The sequence below is a fragment of the Hemibagrus wyckioides genome, linkage group LG07 (assembly GCF_019097595.1).
Source record: "Hemibagrus wyckioides isolate EC202008001 linkage group LG07, SWU_Hwy_1.0, whole genome shotgun sequence".
Classification (NCBI taxonomy): Eukaryota; Metazoa; Chordata; class Actinopteri; order Siluriformes; family Bagridae; genus Hemibagrus; species Hemibagrus wyckioides.
Genome location: NC_080716.1, coordinates 20,586,957 through 20,608,139, shown reverse-complemented (window position 1 = coordinate 20,608,139; position 21,183 = coordinate 20,586,957). Strand labels below are relative to the sequence as shown.

At 37.4% G+C, this 21,183-nt stretch overlaps 1 protein-coding gene across 3 annotated transcripts in view; it reads left to right on the top strand.

Annotated features, from left to right (window-relative positions):
• LOC131356666 (neuroligin-2-like) overlaps nt 1-21,183 on the top strand; it is a 157,985-nt gene that overhangs the window by 95,564 nt on the left and 41,238 nt on the right. For all 3 annotated transcript variants that reach the window (XM_058395818.1, XM_058395817.1, XM_058395819.1), the window contains one exon: nt 14,568-14,717. In XM_058395818.1, the coding sequence (XP_058251801.1) occupies nt 14,568-14,717 (150 nt within the window). The remainder of the gene's footprint in view (nt 1-14,567; nt 14,718-21,183) is intronic.

The window sequence follows — 21,183 nt, the reverse complement described above, 5'->3', positions numbered from 1 at the left end:
CATACATGTCTATGCACTTTATGTATCTTGAGGATTAAATGCTAATTCCTTAGATGACATGTCAGAGCCAAAACATTGGAAATGTCAGGATCAGAAATACAAATGGAATACAATATGTTCAGTGATTTATGAACCAGCATTAAACAGACTGACAAGCTTTGTTGTTACTTAGAAGTAGCTTATTTGAATGTGATTTCCAGTAACAGTAAACAGCAAAATCCATCTTCGTAGTTAGAGCAATATTTTTTGTATAATAATTTGTAGAATAAAATAAATGAAATGAAAGAGTGCATTGTTTCTCTTGCGACCTCATTTGTAAATCAAATTCCCATTAAAGCTTTACATAAAACATTCAAGACAGTGGTTCTGGACTACTATTAAAGCAAGCCAGTGTCTTCAAGAAAATATAAATTAAGCTCAAGTAACTGTGGTTGTTTTTTGCAAATGCCATCCAGCCCAACTCTCAATGTAGGGAAAAAACAGACATCTGCCTCAGTTATATGAGCACACATAACTATGAATATAGCCTAAGAGCCGCACCAAGATTGACTAACACAAGCAATGATACACCACCCTGATCAGAAGCCAGAAGTAGGGGATATACTTCTTTAACCAGTGCTGTGGTCCTTCACTATACAGTATTTAATTAGTTTTTAACTATGGAATAGTCTATGGTATTGTTATAGCATATGACTCAAGTTGTTTCTTTTATGTAATATAGTGCTGCTAATGGTACTCACATGAAAGATTGCACTTGCACTTGCACTACTCCCATTGGGATGTACGTGTATGTATATGTATCTCACGTACATGTTGCTTTTAATGAGGATGCTGTACCATTATAGAGAGATCAGTCATGTTCCGTTTCCTTCTCTTACCCTAACCCTATATAAGGGCTGATGTGTGGTGACTGTAAATGACCACACAACAATATGGAGAAAGTATACATAAATGCAGTAATGCTAATCCATGTGCTGGACTGTGAAGAACAGTTATTCCCCTTGCCTGTTTATTGGACATGTTAGTGAGAGAACATATGGCATAATACTGTATTCCCAGCAAGTTCAGGTGGCCTAGCAATTTGCCCTATTGTGCCTTTTTGCTCTCTTCAGCTAAGTAAATGCTTTCTTCATTGGCATGTAAATTTTTAATTTAGTAATACAATTTACTGACACTTCCAGTTCATCTTGCATATTTAGTAATACTGTATTTTTAATGTAATTGCAAGTTATATCTTTCCATCCATCCATTATCTACACCACTTATCCTACTGGGTTGTGAGGAACCTGGAGTCTATCCCAAGAGACTTGAGTCAGAAGGGCGGGTACACCCTGGACAGGACCCCAGTCTAGCACAGGGCACAATCACACATCCATTCACACACTACGGACAATTTAGCGATGCCAATCAGCCTACAACGCATGTTATTAGACTGGGAGAGGAAACCGGAGTACCTGGAGGAAACCCCTGAGGCTGATTTTTCTATCCATAATCCTTTCGGCTTTCATTTAACACCTCACATTTAACATTAATAGTTTGCAGGAAAATGGTGTTGTATATGCAGCTGGGGCTGCCTTTATAGCTGACACAAGAAAAGTTTTCCTAGCACAAGTAGTTTCTTTTCTTACAATAAACCATGCAGCAGAGCTGAAAAGTAGACGTGAGATGCCATAGGATGTGAAACCACCTCCATAATACAAAAAAGCTGTTTGACTTTGGTTAAAAGCTTTGAATCTGTACGTTTGCTTCTTTCACTTTGTGGAGAGAGGGCCTATTGAGGAGTGCAGTTCCAGAGATTGTTTGAGCTCTGATTCTCCATTCTCAAAACTCAGAGATAGTGTCTTCTCAGGAGAATATCATCACATGAATGCAAGTTAAACATGTGAACAAAGTTAAATATTACTGAGATTAGCCAGCTGTTTGATATGCTGGATAATGCTGTCCAGTGTCCCTAAACAGCAGCTGATACAGACAAAGATTAAGTTAATTCAAGAGTTTATTCTCTGATATAAGGATGAGACTGGCTAGCTAGACACATTAGCAATGTCTGTTCATAACAGTAGTTTGCAGAGTCACACAGCTATGCTCATAGCTCAGAATTAGCAGCTAACAACAAGCAAAGTACAAAAATATTTGGAAATGAACTTGGCTATCAATAGCTCTTCATGTCTCTCCACACACGGATCGGCATCATCATAACAAATATCAGCAATATCTCGAAGTACATTTGTTACTTTACATAATTTACAAGACATTTTGGAGTTTAACCAGAAGGTTTTGCACAAAAAGGGGAAATATATTATATGGCACAAATGAGCAAATGACTTTTATTGACAGAGCAGCATAACCTACAGGTATCCCATGAAAAGAGTCAGTTTAGGAAAGCAGTGTGTGAAAACAGAACATGAGGTTCGGTAGCTACACTATTAAAGAAACCTGCAGATTGGATGACAGGACCATTAGTAAGGGAAATAAGAATAGAAAAGGAGTGGTGTAGGCAAAGAATGGGTTAAGCTGTTGAAAGAACAATCAGGTAGTCTATAGTGTTTGTGTATGTGGGTGTGTGTGTGTGTGTGTGTGTGTGTGCACAGGGTAATCAGCAGGCCTGTCAACTCCTGGCTACATCTGCACCAGCTACAGGGCTGTCAGCATCTTCTCTGCTGCCCACATCACCCTCACACACACACACACATACACACACACACACTCACACACACACACCAGTTAAAAGCTGACAGATCCTATTTCAAATGAATTGAACAGAGAATAAGAGAGAGCAAGAGAGAGGGGGTAAGAGAGAGTAAATATATGAGGATCAGACATAGGGGGAGGAGATGGATATATACAGGGAGAGATAATTGCTGAGCAAGCATTAATCAAACCTTAATGAGACTGGAATTTAATGGACTGCATTAAATTCATTAGAGCACTTTTTAATCTTACCAGAAACTTGGCTTGGGTTTATAAATGAACCTTGAAATGATATTAAAATAGTATACATTGTCCATTTAAAGCAGTATACTCAAAAATATCGATACAGAACCTATCAAAATGTGTGTCTAATCAATTCTTAGAGCTTCTTCGACAGTCTTGATTCATTTTATTCCCAATGGTCTGTTATTATCTATATCTGCTTTAAGAACGTTGCTTCTCCTTGCTAATATTAATTGAAATAAGTTGAGAATTTTCAAAAAGAATAAGCAATGAGATGTTAAGAAAATGTGAAACATAAACTCAAATCCAGTTCCTGCTAGAGCTGGAGAATCATTTGGGCCAAATGAAAGTTTTAAGTGCTGTCAGACTGTCTGCTTCCTCATTTCCTTCTGTGAATTTGAATCATGTGCAAAAAGCTACTGTCAGTTTTTGAATTTCCAGGTTTTTTAACTGGATGCTAAAGTCAGGCACCCATATAAAATATGTGTCCATGTCTATCTGTCTGAATTGAGGTGTTCATGCTTTACCAGGTTCTATCAGTATGTTTGGAAATTTAAACAGAATGGCTCACATTGCAGTAGAAAAGTGTTTTGCTTTTGCTTTGTGTTCATGGTCTTCATTCTTTTACAAAATACTTTCAGCCTACTCGGATCCAAAATACTCCAAGTCTTACAAAATACACGATATACATAACATACATACTTTGAAATCTATTATATATTAACACTCAGCTTAAGTAATATAACCTCTTGAAGATGGTCCAAGAGCCAGGCTGCATCTCTATTATATAGATTGCTCAGTGGTGCAAACATGAACCCTATAATACATGGACTGGATGTTTATATAATCACAAGTTATGGCATTTTAAAGTCTTTTAAGTCATTTTAAAGGTTAGCTCTAAAAGGGAAAAGCGAGAAAATTGCATTTAGTTCCATTCCAGTTTCACTGAAAGTTGCCAGCAGTGAATGTCTAAAAGTAAAATAACTATTTCCTGATTTCATTTGCAATGTTTTGAAAAGGGCAAATAAAAATTATTACAATACATTTACATTATATTACATCATATTTACATTATAGACTAAATTTGGTGTCAAAATGGCTTGTTAACTAAATGGTGTAGTATGTGGAATTATCTTAAACTGATTTAATATTATCCAGAGTTTGCATGGAATACCCTCCCAAAGCCACCCCCACCCCAGTTAAAAAAGCACCATTAGTGTCTCTTTATCCAGGCCTCCTGGTGGTCCAGCAGCAGGATCCCACGCTCTCATTGCTGCGGCCCAGGTTCGATTCCTGGGCAGTCTCTTTATCAGAGATTATATAATTCTTTTGACGAAAAACAAGTAATAAGATTGATCCACATGAGTCTTCACTATAGTCTCATCTCCTCAGTTCAATTTCAGTCATGGCAATTGATTAATAAGCAATTGATCACTGCTCTTGATTCACCTGATCACTGTTTGCTCTTACCTCAGTGCTAAAATATATTTTGCAAAATTTTTATCAACATGTCTGCTGGCATCTCTACAGTGATGTCGACAGAGCATGCACTTAATCTGAAAGGTGGTATTTACACTGATTACAAACCAGAGACACTGGAAGGTGTTTTTACAATGGGGCCACGGAAGTATATCATTCACTGGTATGACTTCACTATGACTTCAAACCAGAAAGATTCATTATTCTATTAAGAGATCTCAGGTGATGATTACAGTCATATAATACCACAGAGCCGTTGAATTCTCGAATCAGAAGGTGTTCATTAATTTGCTATAACAGTACAGCTCTGAGAGTAGTTGTGACTGTAACTTGAACCATAGGTTTAAATTAATGAACTTATTTCAATAGGTTCTACATTATCAGTTTGTTCACATAGTTTAAACCTAATAATAAATATTGGTTGATGAATGAAAAGAATACATTGTTATTCAATATGTATGGGCAGAAGTGTAGACACTTTTTAATCAGTACATTTTCAGACACAGAGGTTAGTTCCTATTATTTATTACTCTATAGTAGCAACTATTGCGTTTCAGGATCTTGACACACAAACCCCCCTGTCATGAAGGTTGACAGACAGTTAAAAAACAATTGTTATGAATTGGCAAATCACTGTAGTGTAAGAGGAATACTATCTCTGAAACTCTCTATTCTTTATTATATTATTTCTGTTTGTCTATATTAGCAATTGCAGATGCATTAGCAGTTTCACAAATTCCCGAAAGCGGGCGAGCTGCATACCCTCTGCACCACTGCTTCCAATGCCCTTGTTATAAACTGAATTTATTTATGCCAATTTCACACATAACTTAACACCAGCAACATAATCAAAGTATGACATTCACTGCATGAGGAAAAACACACTTAGTTAAAAAGCCAGCAATTAAACCTTTTTTCAACTGGATCCTTATCTACTCAGCATGATCTATGCAAAAACCTGGCACACTTATAATAGTAACCCCAAAAATGGTCTTTGTGCCAGCTACAGCTAATGTACAGGATTTGTTTCTACACTATGCTCAGATATAGAGATTAAATATTTATATCAAGCACGAGTCCATGTAAGGCGCTCTGGTTAAATTAGAGCATAAACATACAGACACAAGCACTGTCGAGCCGAGAAGGTCCAGGCTGTTTTCTCTTGTCTGTTTTGTCACCATAATCAAGTAAATAAGAAGCAGTGGTAAAGCTTTGAGAGAGAGCAGGGTGAAGAAAAGTCTCTGAAAAGAGGATTGTCGCATGAGAGAAAAAAATTCTCTCCATGCCTAGCGGAGAAACTGAAACCCTGACAGTGTATCTTTTGTGTCTGGTTACGATGTGTGTATCCAAGGCAGAGCATTTCCACATCATCTTTACAGTTCAATGATCAGCTTGATTGACCCCTCCTTAAAAATAAATCCAAATCAACTTATTTTATAGCAGTAGCTATAGCTAATGCAAGCTATTCTAGAAGGAAATAGAGGGGAGTAAAAAGGGGGGAGGATTGGAGAAGAGAGACGTGGGAATGCGCTGAATGATGTCATGAATGCAGCAAATAAGACAGAGAGGAGAGGAGTGACAGAAGAGCACGAGATGAAAGAGAGATGAGGGAATGCTCAGAGTGCTAAAAGAGGAGGGAGAGTTGGAAGTATGGGGTTTGGGGAGGGAGAGATAGAGAGTGTATGGTTTATTAAAGAAATAGAAAGAACACAGTGCTAGCTATCTTGAGATTTGAGTAAGGGCGACTTTAGATGAAGTCCCATAATGAGAGGCGAGAGAGAGAAAGAGAGAGAGAGAGAGAGAGAGAGAGAGAGAGAGATACCAGCTCTTAGAAAAGAATAAGTGGAAGAGAGGGATCAGAGAAAAAGTGGGTGAAAGAGGAGAAGGGAGGATAGAATAGTGCAAGCTAGAATAGTGCACTTGTTTCTGTTGCTGCTATTATGAGTCCATCAGATGGAGAGTATAGGAAGACCTTTGTTTTCCAGGACAGAATTACATACTAGTTCTCTTCATTTGTCGTACTGTGCTTGTGCTTCATCTCTCTCTCTCTCTCTCTCTCTCTCTCTCTCTCCCCACACACACACACACACACACAAGTTCTGTCTGTCTGTTTCTGTATGCCTTCAACACCAATTCATTTTCAGATTTGTCCTTCCCATGTCTCTTTGTCCTTTTCTGTATGTCTGTCCAGGACGTCTTTCAGGCCTGTGTGCTTGAGGACTCAACAAAAAAAAAAAGTTAATATTCAGAAGGGCACATGCAAAATGTAGTATGACAGGATCACTCTTTTTCCTTTCTTTTATACATGGGACACATTAACATGGACTCGCAAGTCAGTTTTACTGCAGAAACCTGCATGCTTTATAATCAGTTAACATACTGGCAAATGTAGACATAATTAAATCTTAGTCATTGCTTGTTCTATACTAGGTTTTTAGCAGCGGGGAAACTCAAAGATGTTTTCCTGTGTATGTTCACCATCCACTTTAATAGGTACATCTATACACCTGCTGTCCAGGTTTGGTGAGTCTGTCCCAATGATTCATGAGCCTCAGATATTTGTTCTTGCCTGACAGGAGAGGAACCCAGTGTGGTCTTCTGCTGTTGTAGCTCATCCACATCATGGCTCCGTGTTTTGTGCATTCTGATATGCTTTTCTGCTCACCACATTTGTAAAGAGTTACTTTAGACTTCCAGTCAGCTCAGACCATGCTGGTCATTCTTGTCTAATCTATCTCCTCAACAAAGCATTTCTACACACAGAACTCTTACTTACAAAATGTTTTTTTTTGTTTTCCTAGACTCTCGAGACTGTTCTGTTTAAAAATCCCAGGGGAATAACAGTTTATAAAATACCCAACCAGCTCATCTGGCACCAACAACAATGACACAGTTAAAGTCACAGCGATCATACCTTTTTCCACATTCCACTGTCTGGGAACATTAACTGAAGCTTTTGACCTGTATCTGCATTCATTTATTTATTGTGCTGCTGCTAAATAATTGGCTTATTAGATAGATGTGTAAATGAACAGGTGTATAGGCGATCCTACTAAAGTAAATGGTGAGATTTTATTTTATTTGTTTTTATTTGTGGTGTTATTTGTTTCACACACCCTCCCTGGATGTTTTTCTTACTCTTTTTTATTCCATTGTTCATTCATGTTCATTAACAATACCAAAGCCAAGCATGAGAGTGGAATTTGCACAAAATTGGATATTTGTATTAAAAATAAAAGTTTGTGGAATGAAAACCTCAAAAACATTTTTTCGTGTATGCTTGAGTTGATATATGTAATAAATTGGATAAATCCAGTTATTTGACAAAGGTTTTTTGAGTGTATCTATTTTGTGAAATAAGGAATTTTCATGCTTTTAGTCAGTACAGTGATGCATCTTGCTCAGTCTCTGTGTCATTGAGAGTGGATTAAAGTGAAAATGAACCCTTATATGAGCTATAAAGTGCTTCACTCCCACTGGCCTCAAGCACATTGAACTGTTTAAAAGAAAATGTACTGCAGAGGTTGATTCACCTCTGAATGTTCAGTATCGGCTCATACGTGTCAGTCCTAAAGCATTTGTTCGCCAACATGTGGCAATAAATAAAATATATTTAAGGAAACTACAAATTGAAAAGGCACAGATACACATGTGCACATCTGAACATATGTGCACATTATACCTCAGAAACAAAATAAAACAACAAACAATAAAAGCATTATTAAAGATACAGATCATATTAAGGCTTATGCTGATACAAACATCTAACTGTGGACAACATTAAACATTAAACAGCACAATATTCAGTAGACCACGAAAATGGCTCAGGTTTATGGAAGTTAAAGAAATGAAAGCACTTTGAAGTCTTCATTTAAGTCTTTTATGTGAGAGTATAGATGAAATAAGGTAATTAAAGATGTATTCAGGAGGAAGACAGGTGGAGAAGGCTGATGTTATAAGGCAGAAGAGACCCTTTATGTGTCTGATACTTAAGTGGATGCACTGGTGTCATTAGCCAGATGACAGAAATGCAGGAAAGTGTCAGCTATTGTGCGAGAGGGAAAAACATGGCTTATGACTGGAGTCTGATCCTTCTTAGAGTCGCCCTAAATTTTATAAAATGTCATGATTAAATCCTATTGGGGTATTAATGTAAGAAAAGTGTCACTACAACGGTTTTGTCACATTATACTTAAAAAAAGTGCATTGTAAAAAATAAAAGGCAGTTTTCAATATGCAAATACAGGTTTCAAATATGTTAATGCTTAAAAAAACTTAATACAACTGCTGAGTTACTCATATTGGGTAGTTTAGTTAAATTACTTGTTCCATTATTGAGTTAATTTGGTAACAATCCAACATGAATAGTCTCACAACGGCATGTCAAATTTTAACCGTTCATGTTTTGCAGACATAACATGCTGATTTGACATGCTGCCTGCTGCTTTCTATAAAAATATAGTCAGCAATATGTATCTCATGTGGTTGACTGATCTGAGGTAATTAATGTCTGCTTCTCTCATATTCATAAATAAAGAAACGTACACTAGTCAGTTACATGAATCTATATAGGGCTTTAATTTTGTTAGCTTTGTTACAGTACCTCTGTTACTGTAGCAAACAGCAAAACACCACCCAATTTAAAATGAGAATATTTACATGAATAGCATCTTTTCAATTAGTTACTGTTAATCACTGTTAGGTCATGATGGTGTTTAAACATAAAACATATAAAACACACATCTAGATACACTCTAGCTAGCTAGTCACTTGTGAAGACAAACGGTGCATATAAGCTCAGTTTTATTTACAATTAAATGTGTTATTAATTCATCCCTGACTGCTATTAATAATAATAATAATAATAATAATAATAATAATAATAATAATAATAATAATTATTATTATTATTATTATTATTATTATTATTATTATTATTATTATTATTATTATGCTGCAATTTGTAGTTCTACACTGCATAGAGTCTACAGGAGACAGCATGAGGTGCTAGATCAACTCTGAAGGAAGGCATTAACTTTTTGTTGGTTTACAAAAAGTGGGTTGTTTTTAACCCAACATTTTCTAGAGTATAGCAGTGCCGTCACATACAGGGTTTGGCAGCTTTTATATTAATTGCATATTTCTGGAGATTGGATTCCTTTGGAAAAGTAGGCACTTCTGTTCCTTTTTCTTGTTGTCTGATGATTTTTCTGTGGAACTGCCACATCAAGAAATTCCTTATTCATTAGAGAATATAAAATGCCTTGTGTGACTTTAAAGGAAGGTGAATTCCGGGCATGCTCTGAAAAAACGATCAGCTATGAATAGATGATTTTAAAAAGTATCATCTCCTGAGGAGCACAGTGTCTACAAGAGTTCATTCCAGCTCCACACAAAACCCATTAATTTCACTGATGAGCTCTTTACAAAGAAATCTACCGAAGTAGCGAAGTCAGGTTTAGAGACCGAGTTCAGGTGCCTGTGGGTTACACTTTCAAAGGCCAGAAGTTGAAAGACGTAGTTCGAGTTTTAGTGGAACAAAGTGCCGGTAGACTGACTGAAGCTCGGAGGGGAGACTCACAAAGACATAATAAAAGAAAAAGGCAAGAGAGAGAGTAAACACTCCTTCCAAATGTTAGAATTGTCTTTAAACTATAGAGCAATTAGAAAAGGTACCACAAATAGGTATTGATACCAAATTGACATTGATGAAATGTTTCATCTTCTCTGGAAAATTGCTTTCCTTCTTTTTCCCCAAGCACATATACCACAACCACAACTGATAGAGTTGCAAATTGTGCACCCATGCTGTATCTCCAGTAACCGAACAACACCCAATAACAATGACCATGGAGCTCGACAGCATCAGAAATGGATTTATCCAGACCACAGTCTCACATCACCAAGAGCCCATTGTGTTGTAGCAGCATTTTAATGGGATGAGGGGAGGGTGGAGAACAGAGAAAAAAAGAATGGCGAGCATGGCTGTGTCCAATGGATTTGGAACTAATTAAGTTCACACAAGAGAGTTCTCCACAGTCAAAACACTACTGCCACCAACACACACACACACACAAACACACACACACATTGAGAGCAATAAACACAAGTTTGTCTCTAATCAATCCAGTATCTGTGTTCTGCATGAAAGGATCAGCAGTGGTGAGGCATTACAGTTCCTTTCTCTTTCTCTCCATAAATCCCTTTGTCTTGTTGTCTGTCTCCATCCCTTCATCAGACTCTTTACCTCACTCTACCTCTGGCCCTCCTTTCCTCAATCTCTCTGGCCCTGCTTCCCTCCCCTCCTCTTGCCCTTCACACTTATGTTTCTCTGGTCCCCTGATTAAAAATAATAATAATAATAATAATAATAATAATAATAATAATAATAATAATAATAATAATAATAATAATAATAATAATAAATCAGTTCCTCAAAAACATAGCTATATTACAAGTGACCAGCAGCATGTATTGTAGTTAGTTTATACTTTTTGTATTTCCAGAACTTTACATCTGGAGATGAATTTGTGGACTGCGCTGTACAGCAGCACAATAATGTTTCCTTTGACAGCACTGTTTGATGGCTGAATGTATGTGACAAAACTCAAAATTTTCTCTTTCCAAACCGTGTGCACTAGTTTAAAATCTAACATCGGATTTTGCAAAATACCTTATGTTGTAAAATTCAAAAGTAGTATCTTACAGTTCTTAAATGAGCCTTAAAACATTCAATTCCATTAAATATGTATTTCACTAATGTATTACAGTGGTTTTGTATTATTAGTGATATCGTTATAAATAAATAAATGCTGTGAGAATAAGGAGACGAGTTCAGTGGGATGAAAAGTCTATTTTCATACTCATGAAAAATTGTAACAAAGCATGTATAACATAAAACAGCAAGGCTTTTGTTTTTGCTATACACTGTTGGGTTTGGGATCAGAAGAGTGATATGAAACTTTAATTTCCTGATACTTGCATCTACATGTGTTAAACAACTTAGTACATGACACTTTTGGTGGCCAAGCCCCCACTTTTAGGTGAGTATTAGAACATATATTTTTTAAGGTCAATTCAAGTAAATAGCTCTTTATAATTGGTAGCATATCTCTTGCTTGCAATAATTACATGAAACGGTGACCCACTGACATTTCATTCTTATTTTGTGATGCTTTTCGAGGCTTTTACTGCAGTCTTTTTTGGTTGTTTGTTTTGGGGGTGTTTTTCCCTTCAGTCTCCTCTTCAGGATGTGAAATGCTGCTCACTTGGCTTAAGGTCTGGTGATTGATTTGGCCAGTTTAAAACCTTCCAATTTTTTCCCCCTGATGAAGTCTTTTGATGTGTTGGCAGTGTGTTTTGGCTCATTGTCTTGCTGCATGATGAAGTTCCTCCCAATTAGATTGGATGCATTGCCATGGAAATTGGCCTCTGCTCTCAGAGTCTTCTTCAAACAGTGGACTGCGATTCCTTCACCCCTCCCCTGTGGAGGTTGTTGGTGATGTCATTGTGTTTTTTACAGGTTTTTTTTCACAGCTTTCACAATGTTTGTGTTCAGTGTCTGGTTATTAGTACACCAGTGCCTTTTTTTCTGTTTCAGGACATTCCAGATAGTTATATTGGCTGTGCCCAATGTTATTGCAGTGGCTCTGATTAATTTTCGTTACTTCCGAAAGCTTGCTTTTATCATATATATACAGCTCTCTGTTCTTCATGTTGGTTTATCCATTTAAACAACAAATGCAGTATGCACAGGTGAAACCCAGGCCTCAAACCTAGTATACATAGAGTAAACATTCATTGCTATTAGTTTAAATGTTAATTCTAAGAGGGCAATAAAAAACACCTGTCAATCACATGTTCCAGTATTTTTGAATAAAAATAGGTGGGATCAAACAAAAGATGGCATGTTCTAAGTTGTTTAACACATCTAGATGTAAATATCAGGAAATTCTTAAAAGGAAAGAAAAGCAAATTCATTTTTGATCTGTTGTCTCATATTCTTTTTTTGATCTCAAACCCAGTTGTCCCAACAAAGGAATTAGCCTTGGTCTTTCAGAGGGGACTGAATGAAAAGAGACAGGGCATTGGTCAATATTTCAATGTTAATATAAAGATTTATTTAATATAATGTCTACAAGACTCCCATGCCACATGGAGGGACTGTTTAAATGTAGTTCATTTCAATAGGAAGCGAGAAACCTTGCTAAACTGGTGACACTGTCAATGATGTATATCAGAGACTCATCGGGATATGCTGCCATTCACACAGCAAATATACACTCAGTGTCTGTGTAAACTCTACAGTCTAGCTTTGTGTAAAATGCCCAGGAGATTAGCAGTTTATAAAATACTCAAACCAGCCCTTATGGTACCAACATCCATGCCACAGTTAAAGTCACAGAGATCACAGTTTTTCTTCATTTTGATGTTTACCTGAAGCGCCTGACCTTGTGCTACTGCCACATGATTAGATAACTGCTTGAAATGTGCATGGGACAGGTGTTCCTAATAAAGCGAATGGTGAGGATAATTTGGCCACATGCATCAGCATTTGCAATATGATCACCTGAGGTGGATTTTAATACTTGATGGGCCTTTGACTCCCTCATGATCTCTGTAACTCCTTCCCAGTAGCTCTACCAATCCCTCTTCCTCTATCTCCTCTATATTTCCATACCTTCCAACCTCTATTTGACCTTCTCTCAAATCCTCCCTCTTGTTCTGCCTTTCTTCCCTCTTTCACTCTCCTCTGCTCTCATCTTCTGTCTTTCCATATAGATCATTTTACACTATCCTGTGTGCTGTGTGTAAATTCAAAAGCAAGGCTAGATCAGGTTATAAAAATGACTGTGATGTTTGTGGAGCTTTTAGAAAGGAAGATTGAGGCTTTAAATGGATCTGTAGAAGATGAGAGAGGGGCAGGGAGGATTTTGAATGGAGTGGAAAGAAACAGTGATAGGATAAGGGGTGGAAGAAAGGCTCTTTAAAGTTTATTTCAAAGAAGGAAGTGTTTGAGATCAAGAGGGAGTGAGGAATGAGAGAGGGAAAGGAGGGTGAAGAGGCCATCAATCACTCAACTCATGTCACTGTCACACGCAATGTCTATGTGGTCATGGCTCATATGTTATCATGTGATTGTATGTGTGTTGGTTTGAGTGATGGCACAGTGCCATCCAATACAGCAAGCTAGCTGATTGAATGGTTCCTTTGGGAAAGGAAGGAATGGGCAATCAAGTTAAGGCATTTACCACAGTGAGCTACAATCATAGATGCCCGTGTCTACACTGCCCATGTTCATACATGGGGTGAAAGTGCATATCTCTGATGTGTGTGGGTGTAAATTGGTGTTTCAGAGGCTACATTTGTGCACAGAGGTTGAGTGTACGTGGGTGTATGTTTGTTTAATGCTTTGGCCTCCCTGATATCTGGGTTTTCCAAGAGCACTTAGTACATCCTGACAGATAACTATTAAAATATTACAGTAATCATTTACAGGATTTTTCATTTTATTTTACTATATTTCTGAGCAAAGAACGGAATCAGTTACTTGAGCAGTTATCTCCAATTGATTTTTACATTTCTATTTAGTCATTAAGCAGCATGTTTGTCCAATGTAGCATATAATTCTGCCAGGCATTAGATTTTAACTGTCCTTCATATTTTTCATGTAAATTTCATGCTTTGTCCTGTTGTAAAATGAGAATGTGTTTTTAAATGAGAATGACTTTTGTCCTTTTCTTGAAATGATATGAATATAGAATTAATTAAATTGCTTGTGATTACATATGGACACAAGAGGTCACAGAGAACACTGGAAAAAATACAGATGATTTTTTGAATTTTGAAAAATGAGATTTGAAAGAGACTAAATAAATAAATAAATGCCATAACCAAGCAAAAAAATTACACAAAAGACACAGTTCTGGTCTTTTGAATCATAGTCCATTAGCAGATCTATATTTTCCATCATCAGAATCAGCCCATGTCTCTTTCCTTGAAACCTACAGAATTAAGCATGGTTCATCATCAGAGAGAATCCAGCAAGCACAATCACATTCAACTTCCTCCAGAGTACTTGTTAGTGACTCAATGCTTTTACCGCATCATTAGCTCATTTGCTCTTTTATGTGTTCTGAAAAATTTGTTCTCAGATATTCGTGACCGCAGGAAGAAACCTGTCATGCTGTTCATTCATGGTGGCTCGTACATGGAAGGAACCGGAAACATGTTTGACGCAAGCGTGCTGGCAGCTTATGGCAATGTCATCGTGGTCACCATGAACTACAGACTGGGTGTGCTAGGTGAGTCTCTTATTCCTAATAATCATTTATGAATTTTGCATTTGTAGCTAGTTAGACAGATGCATTTGTAGCTAGTTAGACAGATCTAACAATTTGTAATCAATGAAACCAACCCTGATTCCCTGTCATGGGTTATATGTGGATTTTATATGGATTATTAGCTTCAAGGTCAGAGATCAGTTTCTGACCATTCTTGGCTTTTAAGTCAGTTTATTGCTGCTGTTCTAGGAATGCACATCCTCGTATCACTTCACATCACTTCCTTTATACTTGCATTAAAGCAGAATTTCCTTTCTGGATATTGTAAAGCAGCAGTGCCCCAAAATTTCTCCCTTGACTGTTGAATTAAACTAATGAATCTTGTGCTGAGTTAAATGGCATGTTGGAGCAGAAACACTAATTTGTGCAGTGCTATTACCAAGACTGAATTTGGACACCATTCTATCTGTTCTTTGTGATAGGATTTAACACCCAAATGGACATTGTATTATTCTTCACCTATATCAGCTTACCATCTTACTGTCATGATTTTTATCGCATATTAAAGCAGAGATGCTATGAAACTCCGTCAGTGAAGGTGAAAATCCCTGCCCTGATAGCAATCATGCAACCACCAAAAATACATACTATTTTAGAAAGCCCTGCTTTAATGTAAATTCAACTATAAAAAACTACGCAGAGTTTTGTGTCACCCAAAATAGTGTTTGACATGCTTAATGCTGTCAGTGATGCTTTCACTGTATTTACTGCTGAATTTCAACCCAATTATGTCATGATGAAACATAGCTTAGCTGTTGTCTGTGGAATATAAATAGAGGATTGATTTCATACCTTTTGAAGAAACTGATGACAAAATCTTTTGTGATGTGCTCATAAGCTGGGACTTTGAGCCATGAATGAATAAGCTTGAGTATAGTGAGGAGGAACTGAGACAATAAAAGAGCCTTCATGAGAAGCAGCAGCTAAAGATGCATTATCCATTCCCATTGAGGATGAATAGCAGTTGGTTGTGCTTATATCCACCAACACCAAGCCAAGAAAACTCAGTGTGCTGATATCAGAGATCGTAAAATTACAATATACCATTACTCCATGGTAATGCCTACATTTTATAGATCTTTACACTAATGGACTTTTTTCACCTACTACTTTTCACAGCACTTCTATGTAACTTGTCATGCTGTAAATATTTGGCATCAGACATCTGAATCAGAAGGAGTTCCTACCAAGTCTATATTTTGTCATCTGACACCAGTAACTAAGATTAAGCTAAGCAAGGCTTTTCACTAGATTTTGGAGTGTGTTTGGGAATTTCTGTCCATTCAGCCACAAGAGCATTGGTGAGGTCAGACACTGGGCGTTGGGCAGGAAAGTCTGGCATTAAGTCTTTGTTCTAGCACATCCCAATGGTGTTCAGTGGGATTGAGGCCAGGACACCACTGGAGTTTATCCACACCAACCTTGGCACATTGTGCACAAGGGTTTTGTCATACTCAAACAAGTTTGGGACTCTAAGTTTAAGCAAATAGAACTCTAAAAGCTAAAGCATACAAAGACATGCTTGACAATTGTGTGCTTTCAAATTTGTGGCAATAGTTTTCCCACAAACTTTTGGCCATATAGTGAAGGTACACCGTATATACATCTAGCTATCTAACATTGCTAATAATGTTATTCTTTATGTGGGTTGTTTTTTTTATATTAAGGCTGGTTTTAAACTTCAAGACATGTTTATACTTTGTTTTGAAGTTCATTTTGGAAAAGTCCTTTAGAGAAACAAGGATATGTTTACCTCAGTCTGCAGGATCATCAAGTTCTCTGAGATGTTGCTGCTGTACTATCATGCTTTGGTGGAATATCCCTTTAAAATACAGTACAATAAGTGCCATTGTTCATCTAATAAATTGTAGTTCATTACTCAACCAATATTCCTCACAGTGTGTTTTGTGTATCGCCACATCAATTTTCTAACCGCTTTCTTTGCTTATCCTTGAAAAGGAAGTCCAACACCTTACCTCACCCTGCACACTAAAGAAACTTTTTGATGGATGGATTTAAGCATTTTTTGTTGGTGCCACAAAAAGCTAAAACATTTCATCCCGAAAATGTTACTATTATTCAGGAGGATATGAAATGATTATTCTGTTTTCTGTGGCAAAATAAAAATGGGTAGGGAATTATAGAGCAACGTGGCATTGCTGTAATGAAATATTTTGGAATTTAGAAATACCCTGTCACATATACGTTACAGCACAGTGAAATTCTTTCTTTGCATATCCTATCCTTGGAGGTTGGGGTCAGAGCACAGGGTCAGCCATGATACAGCACCCCTGGAGCAGAGAGGATTAAGGGCCTTGCTCAAGGGCCCAACAGTGGCAACTTGGCAGTGCAGGGGCTTGAACCCCTGAGCTTCTGGTCAATGACCCAGAGCCTTAACCACTTGAGCCGCCACCACCACCCCGCAATGTATATAAACTCTGGTCATAAACAAAATTTGTATTGAGATTTTTTTTTTTTTATTGTATGCAAATCAGCTATGAACCATTAAAATACAAATGGCTGGCTCCAGTAAAATCCTTGAACCCATGGACAGGATTACTCAGTGTTCTCCTCCAATTCTCATGGCTTTATTTCCAATCTGAGGTTAATTCCAATCCAATAATATTTTGTGCACAGGAAGGGAGACAGACTTATAAATAAAACTAAAATGCTAAAATGTATGTAAACTAAGGTAAAAGTATAAATTAAAAATACTAATAATAGTTAGAATGCAATTTGTCCACCAGTTTTTATTGGAACTGGCTAAGCCAAGTTCACAAGTGACAATAAAACCACAAAGTTAGAATGAATACAGGGTTAGAAGCCCAATTGAGCCATAAACTGAGCATGTGATTGAATAAGTAGTTCTGATTTGGCTGTTCAGCACTGTGACTGGAGCTACTGAAAGAAGGCAGATCCTAGAAGAGCATTTTGGGGCCCATAAACACTAAATAATATTTTCCACTTTATCTTTATATGAATGAAATATTGGCACAGTGTACATTCATGCAAGTCAGCGGTGGACGTGATAGCTTTATTGGGTGAGCCACGGTAAGAAATATGCTTTTCCATCTCTCACTTTAACTACAGGGCTGCCCAGAGCTATTGCCCCAAGATTTTGCTTCATTAGCAAAAATGGAAAGGTCTGCTTAAAAAAAAAAGTCGTTAAAGCTCCTGTCTCCTTCAGAGTGTGAGGGACTGCGGCAGTGTGAGCTTCACTTTTACATACACACACGTATGGTTCTGTACATTGCTTATATGAAATCTCAGTGTTTAGATACCCAGTACAGGTGCCTTTAGCAGACTTGAAGTTCAGCATGTGAGGCCAAAGCTACTGTTCAATATTGACAATTCATAATAAATTTATAAGAACTGACTGCACACATCCTACAACCTTCTGTCTCCAGTGCAGTATTAGTGCCATACATTGTTGCCTTTGGCCTCGTATCCAGCACAAAGCGGGGATTTTCAGGAGGAAAAAGAACAGTGTGCATTTGTGTGGTGTGTGTGTGTGTTCATGGATATGACTGTCTGGGAATAATGCCACAGTGTAATGCCAGACAGAGACTGACAGATGGACCGGCAGAAAGACAGAAACAGAGTGCCAGCTCACACTGAATGATAAAGCGCAGGTTAGCATGTAGTGGAAAATCACTGTACTGAGCCTCTGTAGACCTTTAGACACAGATGTGACTTTTTCAAATGTTTTGTGATACAGAACCACCCGGTCCTCAAAATAGACATTTGACAGGTATTATAGCTTTTATTTGAAAAGCATAACAGCCTAAATTATTTATTGCTTTCAGTAAGGTTAGAGAAAGGTTTATTTTTCGGTGTAACCTAACATTAATTACTCATCATTATGCCAATAGAAGGTCTATGTGTGTGTGTGTGTGTGTGACCTAAATGGCTAGATTCTAACCAGGAAATGGAAAGCTGTAGGTTTTGAAACCCTTAGCAAGGTTCAAATGTTCTTATTTGGATAGAAATACATGGTCTTTTTTGTCTTGTGGGGTCATTTATGTTTTCCACAAACACAAGTGGTTAAAAAGCAAAAAGATAAAAGGAGGGGTTCTGAGTTCGAATTTAAGTTTTGACTTGAATGTTTAAAATAAGGCAAAATATACATACACACAGACTTACTCAGCCCCAAAGATGATTTTCCTCATGGTATCAATTATTGTAAAGGTGTACACACACACATACACACACTCACTCTCTCTGGAGTGCCTGTACCTCACGTTAAATAAAGCATGTGTATGTTTTTGCCTAAATGCTCTGTGTTTCCCACAGCACACACCCATTACTCATGTCTCTTACAGTGTAGACTGAAGAGAAAGTGGTTATGGGTAGCACATTGTTGCTACCCTCTTTCCTCTCTCTGCATCCCTTGTTGCCTTGGTGGCGGTTGCCGTGGCAGTGATTAAGACTCAGGCCTTGCCCCATTCCTGTCTGTCTGGCCGATGATTAAAACACCGTCTCGACCATCAGGTCATCAGGTACACCGGATATCACAGCAGCTCCACTGCTAATAAAGCAAGGAGAAATTTGGCTGCACATTTTTTCTGTACTTTCCTCTTTTTTTTATTTTCTTTTGCTCCCACTTCTTTCGCTGTTAGTCATATGGGGCTGTATGGGCTTTTTTTGGTTGTTTTTGGTTAAACCCCTCTTTGAATTTCAGTGAGCAGGATGGAGTGTCGTCTGTGGGGAGCTAATTTCTTCCTGCACATGCTGTTCTGTGATTGATCCATGAGAGTGTGTGTGTTTGTGTGTGTGTTCTATCCCTATGTCCCTACAAAGATGACAGGAATCTTTTGATAGGTTTGACCTCCAGCTTTGATGTAAAAAAAAAGAAAAAAAAAATACACAAAAATAAAAACAACACAAAATCAGCGAGTTACAGAATTTAGATTTAAGTGTCATATAGCAATAACTAGCTTAATAATTATGTAAATGAAAGGTGTTCATTGTGTGTATGTATGTGTGTGTGTGTGTGTGTGCAAAAAGATGCATATGTAGATGAACGTGAGAGAGGGTATGTGTGGCATTCATTGCTAAAAATAAAATTCTCAGCTGCCTTTTAAGTCTGCACTGAGCCCCATAGTCACTAAAATACAAAATGGTTGTGCAGTATGAATATAACACACGTACATGCATCCATATAGAAAGACACACACACACATTGCAAAGTGAATTGACATTCAGGACAAGAGCATGCTCGAGAAATGACATGTCCAGGGTATAACCGTGTGTGTGTGTGTCTATGGCATGTAGTTTGCTTTGACAAGATTGTGTGAGATATTAAGACATGAACGAAGAGCTTCTCCAAATCCAGACCATCCGGACAGTTTCCATAGCAACCTATAGCAGAATTGATAAGCCAGGGTCTCTTGACTCTGATAGAAAAAGCCTGGGGAGGGGAGGAGAGACTGGGAAGGAAGTGGAAAAGTGGGGGGAAGAGATAGATGGATGACATTAATAAGTACGGTGAGATAGTTTAAAGTGAATGCCACACGTTGTACACACACACACACTCGCATCAGTACTGATCTTTTATTTTGTCCTTTTTCTTTCCTGTTTCTTGTACCTTCTGTTTTCCCTTGTGCTTTTATCCATTGTCTCTTTTCTCTTTATCCTGTTGTCTTTTTTAGCTTCCTGACCTCCTTGTTCATTACTTTTTCCCTCTTTCCCAAGTATCCTGAACTGGATAAAAAGAATAATGGCATGTCTGGCTCTGACGGATGTCTAACAACCCAAAAAGCTTGTTTCTGGTTTTCTAAAAGTTTGTAAGGAATAAAACACACAGATTTCTGTTGTTATAGGTGATGTGGAATAAAAGAGATTGAAATTGAAATTATTTTAGAATAACATGTTCTGAAGTGTTTCATTTATCATATATGAGAGCAAGTTATCATTTAGTACATTTTAATTTTTTTAATGAATTATGTGCTTTTTAACCATTTGCAGTTACACTTAACGTTGTGGAACATCCACAAAACAAGGGATTTCCTGTTAGCACTTACTTTATAGCAGGTGACGTGTCTCTGATAAGCTAATAAGATTAAAAAAAACCTTCCCCTGATGGAAGACCTAAGTGCTGAGTCTCCTTTGATAATTCTAAATAAATGTATCCTAACAACAAGCTTCACAATATCAATGATTATACAGTTTACATTGTTAAATAGCAACATGTTTTTAAAAATCAGTATATTATCAGATTCATTTATACAGAACGTCCGCCCTGTGAATAAGCTGCAATTATAGAAACATTAACATATTAGAAATGGCACACTATTCATGAGCAACTTTAGCTCCAATGACTGGTAGATTGAGTATCGAGTTTTAAAGTGTGCTCAGACGGTAAGTGTGACATTTGTGTTTGACGCCTGCTTGAACCAGTGCGAATTGGACACGATGATGTTGGAGA